At 43.1% G+C, this 17587-nt stretch overlaps 1 protein-coding gene across 16 annotated transcripts in view; it reads right to left on the bottom strand.

Annotated features, from left to right (window-relative positions):
* Positions 1–499: 499 nt before the first annotated feature.
* Positions 500–17587, bottom strand: part of LINGO1 (leucine rich repeat and Ig domain containing 1) — a 3157620-nt gene continuing 3140532 nt past the window's right edge. For 15 of the 16 annotated variants that reach the window (XM_069222181.1, XM_069222179.1, XM_069222184.1 and 12 more), the window contains one exon: positions 1695–3908. In XM_069222181.1, coding sequence (XP_069078282.1) covers positions 2055–3908 — 1854 coding nt within the window. In that variant the 3' untranslated portion in view covers positions 1695–2054. Of the gene's footprint in view, positions 3909–17587 lie in introns of all 16 variants that reach the window. The other variant, XM_069222195.1, reaches the window with a different exon arrangement.

The raw sequence follows: 17587 nt of genomic DNA, 5'->3' as shown, positions 1-17587 counted from the left end.
TAAAAGGCTCAAAATAGCTCAGATTGAATGCCCTTCGGGATACTGAAGATCCGCAACTGTCAACCAATAGATTTTCATTAGATTGGAGATCTGATTGCTTGACGTTGCCATCAGAAAACTGCACTCTCTGCATCTCTTACCAGAAATGGATTACACAATTACATGCTTGCTATGAGTTAAAGCCTTCAATGTCGTTTTTCTTCAGTAATTGAAGCAAGTGCTGCAATAAACCCTCAACAAATGAACACTCAATTATTCAAAACAATTCCTCCTACCAGCACTAGGGGTCCTCCCTATAATGCCCTGTGATTGTGTGGATTGTCTGGTAATGTTTGGACCACCTCTCTTTGATCTAGCACAGGCAAGGAAAGTGAGGGCAGACGAGGAGACTGCTCACCTCCAGGCACAATATTCAAATCTTGACTCTTACCAATCATCAGGGTCACCAAAGTGGTTTCTGCGATCCAGCCTCCAGCCATTTCATTGTCCTCACCTGCTCTTTGAAAAATAAGACGCTGAACTGGTTTTATTGGTATTAGGTAATAATACAGTCAAAGGAAAAGCATGAGATTTCTGTACCCAGTCAAAAGGGGTGAGCTACATTGAGATCTCGAGAGTTAGAAAGGCTGAACATAATTGAAGCAGTGACTGCTTTAATGAATAATAGCCAAAATATAATTCACAATCAGACATTTCATGTAGAAGATCTAAATATAATCACCAAGTGCATCAGGAATAAAATCTCACTTTATACTTGGATAGCCCAACAATATGAGGGAAAGCTGCCAAAATTCCTTTGTTGCCAGGCGACCATGCTTAACTTGCTTAAAACATATTTATGAACAATCTATACTTTTGCTTCAATTTGTAAGATAAATCATCATATCATGGTAAGACATTTGCGCCTTATTGATGTCTTGGGTACCTAATACACAAGCCAAAGCCTTCAAAACTGGGATTATCACCATGGACACGGTCTTTCAAGTGAAAGCTAAACCCACTGATTCCTTGTTTTCAGTAAGAGGGACGAGCGCAAATAATTTTAGTAAATTATTACTCAAATCTGCATCACATTCAATTTTAAAACAAACTGGAGAAAGCAGGGCAAAGACTGAATAAATAAGAAGAACCTTGGGGCAGCAGTTTCTGTAAGAAACTGGCATGACCTGAGAGGAAGGTAGATTGAGTGGAAATATACTGAGAGAAGCACACAAATGAGGTTGAAAAAAATGCTTATGGGCTTGTGAGGGGTGGTGTGGGGAGTGGAGGCCACGGAAAGTGTCGTTAGTGCTCTTGGTATGGAAGTGCCAGATGTTGGGAGTACACAGGACTGGCATTTAGAGTTGGATACAGGGGTTAAAACCTTTATTTAGTCAATTAAGGGGTCACAGAAATATGCCAAGTCATATTTGATGATGTTTGAGTAGGTGGAATAAGTATGAAGTGTCATTTTGTTTCAGGAAGCGGTGTGGGTTTGGATGTTCAATATGGAAGAAATGTGCAATACTTTTTTATTACCACAATTGGTTGAGAAAACATTTCATAAAAACATTTGCTCTTCAAAATTATGATGGAGTATCTTTGTAGCCACTTCGAACTCTACTACAAATCCAGATTTGCGAGTGGCGGTAACACATCCTAGGCCATTTCTTAAACACCCCTACAAACACAGCAAATTGGGCTCTGATATATGGTATTTTTTCAACGTTTTTTATTTTGTTTTCCATAAAAATCCACAAGTATTGAAACTGGTAAAGTAACAGAGCTCAGTTCATAAGTGGCCCTCACTGATTGGCGTTGGACAGCCCCTACCCCCTCCCATAGCTGCACTCCATGTAGTCTGTAAGAATCACACCCTTAGGAAGAGTGGCAACAGCAGTCAGCGGCTCTGGAGGGTCCGAGTAAAAAGACTGGAAGGGGGAGGAGCTGCTGGATCAAAGGTCATAGGAGGAAGGAAGGAGAAAAATAAAAAGAGGTAACTGTGTCTTTATTCGTGCCTTCCCTTCTTTCGAGGCAGATCTGTGGTGTCTCCTTGTCCTTAAAGTGCCCACAGTTCAGATCATTTTCATGTTAAATTTCCGTGGGGCATCTGCGGAGCTGATGCCAGCATCTGACTTGCGTGGGACATACTCAATCTCTATATTGTGCTTGGTGTTGCCTTTCCCCCGACTCCACAAGAACAGGAGCACCAGGCAGAAAAGGACTACACCCAGGAAAGAGATGAATCCCATTGTGGTGGCAATAATTAAAGTCTTGATGTCAAAGGGGAAAGGCACGGTGGCACGGGTGCTGTTGGCATCACTCTCATTGGGCTGGTTAGAGATGAAAGCAAAGGTCTTGTTGGGTTGATGCGGCCAATCTGGGGAGTAGCTACGAACATGCAGGTGTGCCAGGGAGGTATCGTTGCCACCAGCATTGCTGGCGATGCATAGGTAGGTACCATTGTCCTGGATCTGAGCATAGCGCACCTCAAGGGTGCCATCTGGGGAGACTGTGAGGCGCCCGTTGGTCTTGCTGGACAGGATTTGTCGACGTGGTGATTGCCACATGATGGTGGGTGGTGGGTCCCCATCTGCCCTGCAAACAAAGTACACTGTATGACCCTCATCGACATGGATCTGCTGGGCCTTGCGATCCCGGATTTTTGCTTTGCGGCAAGTGAAATAGTTGGGCAGAAGCACATCGGGGAAGTCCTTGAATTCTTTTCCCTGTACAAACTCTGGGGTTGCACATGTTGGCTGCTGCTTGTTGAAATTTAACCTCCAACGGCGTCTGAAGACCCAGAAAAGACGGCAGTCACAGGCTAATGGGTTGTTGTCCAAGATCAGTGTCTCCAGGTTCCCAACTGAATGGAAAGCTGTCTCTTCCAGGGTGGTGAGGAGGTTGTTGGACACATTGAGGATGTGAAGGTAGTTGAGGCCACGGAAGGCATAAGGCTCTACCGTGGTGAGCTGTCCACCAACCATGTGAATCTCCTGCAGACGGAGGAGGTCATGCAACATGGAACCCTCAATTGTGAGAATGGGATTGTAGGACAAATTGAGGAACCTGAGATATACCAGGTGCCGCATAGCCACATATGGAATGGAGGTCAGATTGCAATGCGTAATGGACAAGGAGGTCAGGTTAAGTCCATAGAGGCAATTGGAAGTCATAGTGTCCAGGTAAGGCCAGTTAGAGATTTCAAGGACCTTGAGCCGGTGCAACTTTTTGAAGGAATGGTCCCTGATGGCATTAATATTCAAATGGCGGAGCCTCAGAATGATCAGATTGTGTAAGTGAGACAAGGCCTCAGTGGGGATGTAAGTCAGGTTACACTTTTCCAAGGTTAGCTGTTCAAGACTAGTGAGGCCATTGAAGGCCCGGTGGGATATGTAGACCAGGTCATTGTCCCCAACCTCTAAAGACTTGAGGTTGAACAAGTCCTGGAACATGTGATCCAAGAGTATCACAATTTTGTTTTCACTGATGTCCAGTTTGGTGAGATTGCTGAGGCCAGTGAAAACCCCCAGAGGGATCAGTTTCAGCCGATTGTTCCGGAGGAGAAGAGTCCTGAGGTTGAAAAGATTGTTGAACGCCCCAGGCTCAATGGAGTTCACAACATTCTCATTTAGGTCCAGCTCTTCCAAGTGGGGATAGCCGGAAAAGTCATCCTGGTTGATATTCTTTATCCGGTTCTTGCCCAAGTCCAAGAGCCGGGTCTCTGTTGGAATCCCTTCGGGGATGCTCACAAACTTCTTGCGGTGGCAAAGGACAGAGCGCTCTTGGGCCAAGCACTCACAGTGACGAGGGCACCCTGTGGCAGAGCCCGACAGGACAGATCCCAGCACCAGGAGTAGTATAGGCTGCCAGCATGCCAGGATTGGATTATGCATGCTCAACCCTCCAGTGGTCACCCTCTGCATCACCTGCATGAAACACAGAGAAAGAGGTGGCTCGGTTAGAAAGACTTTCACTGGTGCGGTCACAAACAATTTACTAGTGCAGAGATTAGTCTCAGTCCCCACCACTCCTCAAAGTCAGGCTTTAAATTACCAAACTATTTATACTCTAAATGCACAGTCCTTTTACAGATATTAACAGCAATTTTTCCCCTTTTCTTCTCCATTGCCTGTATAACTATGTTTAAGAGCATAGGTTCGGGGGATAGAGGGTGCTTAGGGTGTGACACTCCCCATTTAAATTTTTGGCTTCATAGTTTGATCTGGGGCCCTGAGTCGGGTATGCAATAACTGTATCCATTTTTCTAGTAATTTGCCTTTTACTGAGAGGTTTTAACCATTTTTGGATTGAGATTTTAAACATATATGGTGACCGGTTTACCAAAAATTAGTAAATCTGCACCTATGGAAGTATTCCTTAAATGGATGCAAATGTACTATTTTTAAGAATTCACAAACATTATCAGGAGTAGAGTTAGATAGCTGCCCCAGTCTCAAGTTTCCAGGCATGCTACTGGCAATGAAACACCCAAACGTTGATGGGATGAATGCTTCTAAATAGTTTAACCAGTGGTAATTACTTTTGGTAGCATACCAATCCATCATTTTTCTCCCAATGTGCCAGAGCACAAAGATTCACCTAATACAAATCAGTGCTGACCCTGTTCCTTCATAAACAGTCCATCCTGAACCTTGGTCATTACATCTCCCCACTCTGCAACCAATTGCTTTTTCAGCCGCAAAATTTGAGATTTTACACCCCTCTACCCACACACCACACAGACACACACACAGACTCAAGTATGCCCCTGAATAGGTTATACATTAGAAACACAATATACCATCCAATATTACAGTAATCAGATGTTAAACGGCAATGCCTCACATGTTCGGACCTTGTAACTCTTTGCAAAAGCATGGAACACTATACAACACTATTTACAACACAATCCGGTCATAAAGAAAGTTCCTTAGCTTGCAAGGAAGTCATGAACTTATAAATGCTACTTTCCTGAACTTCCATAATGATGATGCTTTAGCTCAGGTACTGCAGGAATAATTCAGTCTAATGTTGATTCTGTACAGTATTTCCTCGGGGCAGACAAACGAGAACTTTCCTCAAGACAGCTTCCAAGCTCCTTGCATCACCTGGTAAGATTCTGCGGCCTTCACGGCATGTAACCCCAGCTTGGTGTCCCCCGAGATCTGCCCCCGGGACACTGCTTATGCTAAAGGCTTAGTTAGAAGTCTGCTCGGATGCTAAGAGGGGAACAGGTTCCACTAACGAGACCTGAACGCGGAGGTGAGCTGCATACTGAAGAAATGCAGCTTACAGCTGAGACAGGGGAGCTTTAATGAGAGAAGGGCAGGAAAAGAGGAGGGAGAGAAGACAAGGCAGAGAGATGGCAAGAAAAGGAACGAAGAAAAAAAGGGAGGGGGTTGTAATGTGAACAAGAATATTGATTATGAAGGACTCTATATGAAAGATGGCAGGAGCCAACAGCAAAAAAAGCAGCGGTGTTTAGTGAAAATAAAAGGAAAGCAAGCAAAGTACAGTCAAAAAGAGCAAATAACGAAGGATAATTAATGAGGAACGGGGTGAAGATGATAATGGAAATACAGTGGAGGAAATATGAAGGAAAAAGAAATGAAGGATACAGAGACAAAACGAATGGCAGTGTGAAGCAACAGGTTGCATGGCGCGGAAGGAAAGCATGCAGGAGGATGGTAATAGTTAGTAAAGAGAGCAAGAGAGGGAAGCTGAGGGTAAGTGTGGAAAGAAGAGAACAAGTGAGCGAAGGAGAGGGCAAGTTATGGAAAGGAAAAGACAGAAGACAGATAGACGAAGACAGGAGTGTTCTGGCACTATGCATCATACATCATAATTAAATTAAATTCTACCACGACGTTTCCCACCAGCCCTACATGCAGAAAGTAAGCCCGGTGATAGGGGCCAGAAGGAGGAAGTAAGGAGGTCCACAACACCACAGGCCATAACCCAGTCAGATTCCAGAATGTTTTGCCCACCACACCCAGTACCTCTAGCAACAAGTGGTGAGTCAGGGGTTCACATGTCCACACCCGAACTTCCAGAGTCCTGCCAGTATAAGCATCCTTGCCTGGGCATCTGAAAGACAAGGATTCTTTCAACTTGGACATGTTCCGACATGGCAAAGGCCAGAACCCTTTCTTCTCTGCAGGTAACGGACCATTATAACCACACTCCAGCTAGATGAACTCTCCATCAGAGAATATTTATTTACTCTGACCTGTAAACACAACATTGATGTCCTCCAACTCCACAAAATGCTACATATTCAAGTATCAGAGAAGACTGAAGAGGTCCTTACTGTCATCAATAAGGTTTTGTAGCAATCTCTCATCGTCCCGCAATGGCAGCATTCCGCATGATTTACCCATACACCTCCCCAAAGGAATCTCAGCCTTCATCAAGAACATTGCAAAGCTTTTCACCACCTCACAAATCAATAAATTCAACATTACTGTCAACTAAACTAAGCTAAGACAAGAACCTTTCAGCAGATTCCACCAACAAGTGTATTAAGGAATGTTTAGTCAATCTCAGAAAATACAGAGCATTAAGAACCACATAGTTGAGCCAACCTACACAAACGGAGTGATCTTAACCTCCATGCAGATATTCTACTGCAACCATTACTGTTGCCCTAACCTGCTTATTCAGTGACTACCACTGAATTTAATCAATGCCAGTTTTTACTGGTGAGAACAGAACGAACATTCAAAACCAGACATTGTGTAACAAAATATTATTAGGAAAAAAGTATTGAGAGGCATGTCTACATGTGATATGGGGGTTATTACAACTTTGGAGGAGGTGTTAATCCGTCCCAAAAGTGACGGTAAAGTGACGGATATACCACCAGACGTATTACGAGTACATTATATCCTATGGAACTCGTAATACGGCTGGTGGTAAATCCGTCACGTTACAGTCACTTTTGGGATAGATTAACACCTCCTCCAAAGTTGTAATAACCCCCATAGTGTTTATAATTGTATAAAGCACTCAACAGCCAAAGCATCATCTTTCGATTTATGAGATACATTTGCTAAGGGCCTACAACAGCACAACATTTCATGCGTTTTAAATGTCACATAAATTGTATATATTTATTTTAAATGTCTAATCTTGCTCATACTTTGGAAATTATATGTGGTTATACTTTTAAATATTATGGGGGTGATTCCAACTCTGCCGCCCGCCAGGCGGAAACCGCCATTTGGCCGCCACGCGGCCAAAATTCAGCGGCCCCCATTCTGACATTCCCGCTGGGCCGGCGGGTGCTAACCAAGTTAGCGCCCGCCGGCCCAGCAGGAATGAGGCCGCAACACAGGAGCCAGGTCCGAATGGAGCCGGCGGTGTTGCGGCGGTGCGATGGGTGCAGTTGCACCCGTCGCACTTTTCACTGTCTGCCATGCAGACAGTGAAAAGCAGGCCGGGGCCCTGCCAGTGGCCAGTGGCATGGGCAGTGCAGGGGCCCCCAGGGGCCCCAGGACACCCCTTACCGCCAGCCTCTTCCTGGTGGTGTAAACCGCCAGAAACAGGCTGGCGGTAAGGGGGTCATAATCCCCAGGGCAGCGCTGCTTGCAGCGCTGCCCTGGTGGATTATCACCGCCGGGGGAAAATCGGCGGGACACCGCCGTCCCCGGCCGTGCGACCATGGCTTTACCGCCGCGGTCAGAATGGGAAATGAAGCACCGCCAGCCTGTTGGCGGTGCTTCCGTCATTCTTGCCCTGGCGGTCCAAGACCGCCAGGGTCAGAATGACCCCCTATGTGTTTGCATTTCCAAACTGTGGTCCGTTATTGTTTATTTGGAAAGAGATTAAATAAAGGCTATATCCGTTTTTATTTCAAGAAATAGTGCAATTTTAAAAATGCATACATTCCTGCTGTGTATTTTCTATTTGATAAATATAAAGGCCATTGACAAAAATACAAAGCTTATAGATTCACAACCTGCTTTTTTCCTAATTTTTCAGTAATATACGTGAGCATTTTCAGCACAGCCCCACCATTAGGATAACACGTTCTAGGTTGGAAGACATATGCAAATATGACTTTCTTGATTCTTTGGAGTTCTACAATTCTCAATATTCAGTAACACGTCTTAACAAGTAATATTCCTATTTCCCCCAGTTGCAGTTTCTCAATTCACCTGAAGCTATGAACTAGAAAGTATATCATACATTGGGATATATGTGTTTAATCCATTTTCTCTCTTTCAGAAAAGTCAGCGAAATTGGCAATTAAATTTAAATATTGCAATATACAGAAATAGCACCTTAAGCAATATGATATATTTGGCAAAGAGAAGAGTGTCATACATGGATCTGGTTTCTCTTGCACTTCAGTATTTTCTGTGCTCATTGTTTTTTTTTTTAAAGGCGGTGGCGTCCGCAGAAATGCATTTTCAGAAAACACCCTCAATGTCTTATTCCTCAGAATAATTCAATTACACGGAAAATGCCCATCAGAATTCAGTAATGGAATAGTTCACCACAAAATACTGTATAATGAGAAATGTCACATTTATTTAGTAAGCTCTACTGTGCTATTTGAAAGTAATGCCTCACAGAATAGTGTGACGTGTAATTTAAAGACTCTGAGTAAGGCTGGTGGTGCAACTGATGCTTTTCCAACCATAATCCACCTCTTCAGTCTACCAGTAACAGAGAACTATGGCCCAAGGATGCTGACATCCAGTCCTCTGGAGTTTGCGGGATCTTGGATTAGTTCATTTTATACTATTTTGAATGAGAAAAACACAAAGGTGATGGATGAAATGTTTGAATTAATCTCAGTCACTGGTAATTACTCTGGGTCGTATTTCAGTCCATTGAGTTTTTGCTCATTGTGCCAGTACACACAGGAACCGACCTTATGATGGTGAGTATGCACTTCCTTGCTGAACTATTCTGGCAACATGATTCTGATTGGTGTATTGTTGCCAAATAATAGGCAAGAAGGATTATGGTCTTGGCAGGAATCCCTGCACACCGCCATTAGGAAGGTAATAATGAGTTTTATCACACCTCCTCAGACTACTATCACTCTCAACCCATTGACAAAACCCCCATTGAAACATATTTATCCACAACCCATAAACCATAGGCATGCTCCTTTATATTTCACATCAATACCATAGCTGATCTCTTCCAAACATACACTGTTCCTGATTCCCTGTCCATTTCTAACACAGAAGAAGACTATGGTGTACTATACTAGGGATGCCAACCATAAGCCCTTTAAACTGGGTTTAGGCAATGAGGATACGAAAAAATGGAGGAGGGGTGCAAAAAAGTCACTTGCCAACTTTGCAGAATACACTGAGATGGCTATGGCTCTTACTCATCCATGCAGGTAAACATGCAGCAGAATAATGCTACTCATTCACACCAGACTGGATGCCTTTTCATGTGAGTGACATTGGTCACGTACATCTTCAACAACACAATGCCAAATGGACTTAAGTTTGTGCATTAGAGCAGCATGCACACAAAAGGAGGTGGGCTTGCCATAATATACAAATTCAACATTCACTTTCTTTCATAGTGTCGCTGTTCACCAGTCAGTCTCAGCCAATCAACACACAAATGTTACCCTCTTTTAAACTCTTCTTGTCCCACAAAATACTTCACCGAGTTATGTACAAACATTTGAGAAACAGCACTGTAACTAACAGGAATAGAGCATACATAGAAAGAATCAGCTCCGCACCTGAGTTCAGGTGAGCCAGCCAACAAAATATGTCTTTCTGCTAAAAGTACTTATCCTCTCCTCAGTCTCCTCGTTTACCCCCTAAAACCCATACCCATTAAACTGGCCTAGTCACTATGCCATTATTTTGTACTTCACACTCAACTTGGAGCTGACATGAGGGGCAATCCAGGCTTTCCAATGACACCACTCTCTCATCCAAGAACGCACATGGAGGAAATAAAACATTCTCTCTTCTCACTACTACCAACTAGATGTCAGAACATAACTTTACTATTGAATCATCCAAGTCTTCCACATCTCTCAACCCTCACGCGTGTCTACAAAAACATCAAACAAAAACTCACAGGAACTTTACCGAAACAAGACACACAGTTGCAATTCTGAAAAGCAATCCCCATACGAACTCATCATTCCGTAAACCACACACAAAGCACTTGAAGCAGTCATCAAAAAAGCAAATTCAGACTACTAACTGCAAACAGGTGCATAAGTAAGAGAGGAGTACCACAGCACCATATAACCCTCATTTCAAATTGACCTCTTTCGGTTCATAAATATACTGAGCAACCATTCCTAAATAACAAAATCTGCAATATGAGACTTACCACTACTCTGTAAAACACTACTTCTGGCAACCCCTCTCTACTCTAATGCAATGTACTCACATGATTCACATGTTGTACATTGACTCTTCTCCCCACAGATATAATGAAGGCATTGTACTACTGCATCAGCATAGCTTGTTCCACTAGACGTTCTCCCCTCTCTTCGGCGTTATAAACACCTCTAACAGAGCACATTGCTCTCCTCACAGAAATCTCAGTTCCTCCCTTTCTTGAACAGTGATGAACTCTCAAATTAGTGGTAAGGATAGGCAAAAGTGACATATTTGTGTGTAAAGTTGGGTGACGTTCACATTGGTGAAGCAAGGACAAGTTTTCCAAATTCATCCAACTTGTTGAGGTGTAATTTTCCTTCCTGTTGTCAGAAAAACAAACAGTTTTTGATCTGCAGGTTGCCTAACCTATTAAGGATAGAACATCCTCCAGCTGGAAAAAAGCAGGACAATTGTGAGGAATGAGGGAGAAGTGGCTTGCTTAGAAAATATTCACAGTCCCTTCCTGCATTTTCTATGTGCAGGTTGCATCAGCGTTGGGCTCAGTATAAGAAACATGAGTCATTTAGAATTTTGGCTGAGTGAGAGAACCACCATAAATGGCGGGGTTCCTACCCTGCTAAAGTTGTGGTTCCCCCATGTATTTATAGTCAAGGAACTCTGGATTTACTTTGATGAAACTTCAGCTGGCTCCCCAGTGTAGACCTTTTACCTGATGATCTGTAGAACACCAGGCCATCAATACCTATTTAGGGTGGTCAAGCACCGTGTTTTTTTCTCTACGCGGTACAAGTATTCCTACTTGGCACCATTAAACGAGACATGGCGTTCTCATATAAGCAAAATGTACAATGATCCTCCCACCCAACCCCTCCACATACAAGAAGCAAGTTCCCTGTGAAGCAGGGTAATTGTGATTTGTTTTAAGAATCAAATACTCGTTTGGGAGGTTGTTTCTTGAAAACAAAAAATGTTGCTGAGCAGGAGCAACAAATAAGGCATCCTCTCAACAAAGTTCACTGCTGTTGGTGGCCAAGGCACCAGTGGCTCAGCGAAGGTATGGAGGTAACTGTCTGCTAGCTTGGATAAATATTCGATGGAACAACGCATGCTGGAACCACGCATGCCTGAACAACACTGTCAGAACAACGACCACGTTGTTACCATGAATGCCTTTACAACGATTTTTTGTGGTAAAGGCATGTGTGGCACGGCATGCAGGGTTCCAGCATGCGATCCCCCGATCCCTGCCCCTAAAACAAAACTACCCTGAACCCCCACCCCACCCCTAAAAACAAACATACCCCATCCCGCCCCTAAAAACTAAAACTACCCCAACCCCCACCTCTAAAACTAAAATCACCCCGACCCCCCACCCTGCCCCTAAAAACGAAAACTACCCAAACCCACACCACGCACCTAAAACTACTGCGACCCCGCCCCTAAAAACTAAAACTACCCTGACACCCCAACCCCACCCCTAAATCTACCCCGACCCCCACCACGCCCCTAAAACAAAAGTACGCCGACCCCCCGCCCCTAAAACTAAAACAACCCTGACCCTCCACCCCACCTCTAAAACTACCCCGACCCCTGCCCCTAAAACTACAGTGACCCCAGCCCCTAAAAACGAAAACTACCCCAACCCCTGCCCCGCCCCTAAAAACTAAAACTACCCCGACCTCCCAGCCCCCTAAAACTACCTCGACTTCCCACCCCCAAAAAATAAAACTATCCGACCCCCACCAACCCTGCCCCTAAAAAACGAAAACTACCCCGATGTCCCATCCAGGCCCCTAAAACTACCCCCCAACTCTGCCCCAGCCTCACTTTTGACCGCGTCCTCTCCCGATCCTGACTCCTTTTTTCTCTGCCTTTACCACCCAGGTGCGTTGTTCAGCACATGCGTGGTTAAGGCAGAGAAAAAGAGAGTCGTTGTTCACGTAAGTGTTATTCTGCTTTCGTGAACAACGCAGTCGTTGTTCCAGAGTCGTGGTTCAGGCTGTTTCCCAGGTTGGATCTCTGAATTAGGCATCAGAGAAGCAGAGGTCATGGTGTCCACTGACCTAGAGAGCTGGACTGCCGGACTGACACCCGCTAATGTTTAATGACTCTCTTTATGTTCTTTCTATAATCGCAGTGCACTCTCCAGGCTCAGCAGACTTTACCCACACATATGCAAAGACCTCCAAAGTATGCTTGCACTTTTAAGGCATGCTGAACATTGAAGAACATTTGATAGACCACGTAATTTACTGTTTCAACCCCTTACGTGTTTACCACCCTCCTGTTTAGTTTCACAGAAATGCATTTTCAATTTGAGCACCCAGATGTATTTTAACTCATTCCCCCACTGCACTGTGCTAGTCCTTTTTCTCTGTAAATATTAAGGTTTTTTTCTGAAAAATATTATTTGCATGCTAAGATGAGAAGCTAGCTGGAGTTTTAAAGGCAGTGTTCAACTCCACATGCACCCCTGGCCTTTTAGGGAACATGTCTCCTTTTGTGGAATTGAAAGTAAATTACAATAGCTCTTAATTACGCCCATTAAATGGCAAACATGCTTAGAGTGTATCATTAGTGCTAAGTAGCATAAATGTCATTCTTGTGAAATTGTCACTAGTTTCGATCTGCTTTAAGCCAACGAGTGACCTGGCAGAGATTCCAGGAAAAAATAGAGGGCAAGGTCATGAATTACAAAGAGCTAGGGGACAATAAATGAGAGACTATTTTCTATTCACATATCAAATCTGTTTTACTAGAATACACAGCAAACGAAAATGCAGATTTTCCATGAACTTCTTCATGTAAGGTATCGCAACAGTGTCAACAGTAATGGCCTACCGAACTCCCAAATGGTACACGTTGTTTTCCAGAAAATAATACTTCTCTTTAACGTTAGAGTAAGTCACACCACCCACCCAGGCTGTAACTGACGTGGGGGTGGTAAGGTGCAAGAAGAAACCCAACACAGCAAAGCAACTGCAACCTACAACACATCAAAATAGCAACTAAGAGCGTATGCCTGGAAATAAATGAATGAATATTGTCTTCTTTGACCTAGAAAAGGAAGAGCATGACACCTTGCCAGTCTCAGGAGCCCTTGGGCAGGAATTACTAGACAATGTGCCAGGTAGGGACATAGCATTTCACTTTGGCTAACCAGATTAACCGCATTTGATGACTGGAAGTCATGTGTGACCTCTAGACAAACATTTCGATTATGTCTCCATCTTGAATCCTCAGCCTTGATGGCAGCCTAAGGATCTTCTGTAGTACACTGGAATTCAACCCTTTCTTCATGAATTGTAGGTACTGTCTGCACATCATGGTAGCAATGCTAAGTTCAGGGAAGATATGTATCCACATGCCGTCTGCCACAAGTATTTCCCTGTCTTTCAACCATTTAAAGGTCCTCGGATCAGCCAGTTCAGCCAATATAGTCTTCAATTCCGTTCTTGTGTTCCCTGTTTTCTTAGTCATGAGATGGGAAGTTTTTACAACTGAAATGGTGGTATTGTTATCACATGCCAAAAGAATGTCTCCCAGAAAACCCTGCTCAATGTGTTCAAGTCCTTAGTGTCCCAGGAACCTTGAATATGGATTTTAATAAACTTTGAGTTATTCTCAAGACTTTCTATTCTCAATTCGCAACTGATGAGATCATAAAGTTCTCATACCTAAAGCCCTTAATTTCTTACCTCTTGTTCTTCAGAGAGGCCAGTCTGGAGTCTGTTCTGTGCATTATGCCTTATAAATCTTTTACAGTGGCTACAATCAATAATTCACTTTGGAGCTCCGAGATCAATCTTCTCCATCTTTTCAACTGCCCCCATCAGATTGAGCCTTCATGGGGACGACAACCCACCAAAGTCTTGGTTATGTGTTGCTTTTTCTAAGGGGGCATAATTTCACAGAATACTCAAGAGATAAAGGGGCATATTTACTAAACTTTCATTCAAAGCAGGGCAAGAAAAGTTGCAGCATTACATGAAAGGGAGAGGGCAGAAATGCTCCATATTTACAAAGATATGGAACATTTCTTCTCTCTCCTTGTGCTAGCACACTTCAGGCAGCCTAAGGACAAGCGCAGGTACCCTTGCACAACAGTGCAAGGGTACCTGTGTTGCAAGGAGAATTGTTCTTGTAATCGGAAGAGATATCTTCCTGCCCAAAAACAATCTCTAAAGACATTTTCCTCCTTCTATGTGTGCTGCAGTTTGCAGAAATAACATTGAGAAAAAAAGATTTACACCATCCTCTGAGAGGCGCAGCGATTTCACGCAATCCCAGGTTAACAAACCTTTGTAAATCTGGGATTACGTGAAATCCATGGGTGGATGCACGAGAACGCCCATTTTCCACCCATGGAATGTTTCGCAGAATTAAATGTAACACAATGCAGTGCAAGCAGGTACACTGCATTACATCTTCTTTACAAAGCCAGGCAAGGGTGGCACAAATCGTCCCTTGCCTGGCTTTGTAAATATCTACTAGCATTTCGCATCATGGATGCGCCACAAAGTGATGCAACCATGACGCAAAATGTTAGTAATTATGGCCCTCAGTTGCTATTAATGTACACATCCAGAGTTCTAGGCCCAATATCATCTCACAGGAAAAGAGAGCACTTGCCCTGTTCTGGGCAGTTCCATGCACACCTTCAAACCATCGTTTTTCACCACTCATTGGCTCGAAAATTAACGGTAGGAGCATTCTGAGGTCTCCTCTGAATTCAGTCTCGTAAATGATTCTCATTTTGAGAGTTTACAAAAGGACATTTTTCAAGCAAAATCTTCACTTTTAAATTTGGGATCAGCACATACATGATTTAATATCTGTTATTAATATCCACATGTTAGTACCAACTGAAAAAAGGGTTTCAAAATAATAGTCCATTTATTCTTAACACTATGGGACTGATCTAGAGTTTGGCGGATGGAGTTGTGTCCATCGGTTTGGTGGAGTACACTACATCCACCATCCTGAGGGTACTCCGCCTGCCAAGTTTAGAGATGATCACTGGTCCCGCAGTCACCTCTGTACCTTGAAAGGAACTGCAGTACAGTAGTTCTTTTCAATGTACTAAACATACTGTACAGCCGCCATTGGATTTGATGGACATCACCAAACTTTTAAAATGTTTGCTTTTCAAAAACACCCTGCAAAGTAGGAGTTTGGTTTTGAAAAACAAAAAACTAATGGCCCACACACCCTTGGAGCTTTCTCCCAGGGTGTGGTGGTCATTTTTGTTTTTTTCTGTCCCTCACCTCCAGGTTTTTGCTGGTGGTGACAGGAAAAAAAGACATAACAGAAGCCACCCTAAATAGGGCAAACAGTATAATGTCCTTCCTCCAACTGTCCCTACTTCATTGGCCAGCAAATATTTAGTCAACAGAGCCAATGACAGCTCCGAGGATGGAATACTCAAGGTCTGCCCATCCCTGAATAAGGCATGTGGACCAAGGGTTTGGCAGTCAGGTACACCATTGCGTATGCAATGGAGTACCCTATCCACCAAACTCTAAATCTGGGCCTGTATTCTTTCCAGGTTACAATACTATTAACTGCATCCATAACAATAGAAAAGGTGGGGGCAGCCACTATTACAACTTCAACGTGTCTCACGTTATAATTCAATTGAGATATTGAAATTAATTGATCCGTTTTTAACATCATGCAGTTAAGAAATTACAAACTGTCTTTGAGGAATTAAAATGCTTATCGCATTACATTTTGGTTCAAGGCGATTATATTAGAAGGTTGGCCAATAATTTCTTCATATTATTGGAAATATTAGGATCCATGCAGATGTCACTCAAAAAACAGGCCACCCACTTGACCTTCTGTTAAATTTGAATTTATCCAAAACTGACAAACTATTTATACCAATATCATGGACACACCGTATTTCAGTATAATTTAATTTACATGTAAGATGTTCTATTACACTCAAAAGTCATCATATCACAAAGCAACGTTACATCAGTAGTTCTACTTAAGAGCTGTTTGTGTGTCCCTTTTTTGAATTACCAGCATAAAAGTGTATGAGTCCGCAGATCCCTGTCCTAGCTTCAAAGAACATGTTTTTCTGCAGATTCCTCTTTTATCCGTAGTTTGGTTTTCAGAACTCAATAAGATCAGACATGTCTGATATCCCACGTTGTTTTGAGGGTAGGTTCTTTGCTTCAACTGACACAGATAATCATAACTTCGGTGTTTGATGGTGTGTAAGAAATTGCTGGGACACTACTTGGCACACTATACATAGCAGGGAGCATGATCTGGAGAGATGTATTCATCAGACTTGTAGAAATGAATCTCCCAAATAAGACTGGTCAGCTCACTCTTTGGTCATATAGCTATCCTGTATTCAGCTATGCACGCTGCATAACTAACTCCAATCAGTAACGCACAACATGAAAGATAATGCCCACTTTTCTCATAGCCTTAGAGCCTGCCGTAGCTGGCTATACCGACCATTAAACACCCGCTCCAGCGTTGGCTCGGGCCTTTAACAAGGGAGCGGGACTTTAATTGCCGGTATAGCCCAGCTACGAAGAGCTATAAGGCTATTAGAACATTCTGACACTAGAGGGCAGAATGGTCTAATAAATAAAACAAAGTCCTCACAGAGCCTCAGGGGGTTAAAATCCCCTCGGGCTCTGTGAGGCCTTTGTTAACAGCTGTAGCTGTGAACAAAGAACATTGGAATGTTGACACTCTGGCTTTTACCGGCCAGTAAAAGCCCAGAGCACTCCATTGTCTGCAATGGAGCTCCCAATATTCCAATGTTCTAATAGGAAATAAATATATCTGAATACACTAAAATAATAATACAGATATGTCTTTACAAAGGGCTGTCATTTTATTAGGTTGTTTCTAGTGGATTTCTACTTTAGTTCAACTATAAACTGCTGTCATTCTTTTGGGCCAAATTATTTTCTTAGCAAATGATTTCTCTCTATGACCAGTACTAATTAAACCATATTCACCAACTTGCCCATGAACTATATATTAACTCTATTCCTTCACTAGTCACTAAGATTGGTCTCTCCCAATATTCAACAGACTAAACTCTAGTATAACTACCTATAACCTAATTTAGTAAGAATCCTCATTAGAACCCCCTCCACCACAATTGCACCTGCCCTGAGAGTATCACCCCGCCCCCCCACTATGAGATCAACTGATATATTGCTATGTTATCACTCTATGAACCCTAATTTAAAGTACCATGTTTTTCAATGTCACATATAACTCAT

This window comes from Pleurodeles waltl, chromosome 3_1 (genome assembly GCF_031143425.1).
Source record: "Pleurodeles waltl isolate 20211129_DDA chromosome 3_1, aPleWal1.hap1.20221129, whole genome shotgun sequence".
NCBI lineage: Eukaryota > Metazoa > Chordata > Amphibia > Caudata > Salamandridae > Pleurodeles > Pleurodeles waltl.
Note: the sequence above shows the minus strand (reverse complement) of the source record. Positions and strands in the feature narration are given on the sequence as shown.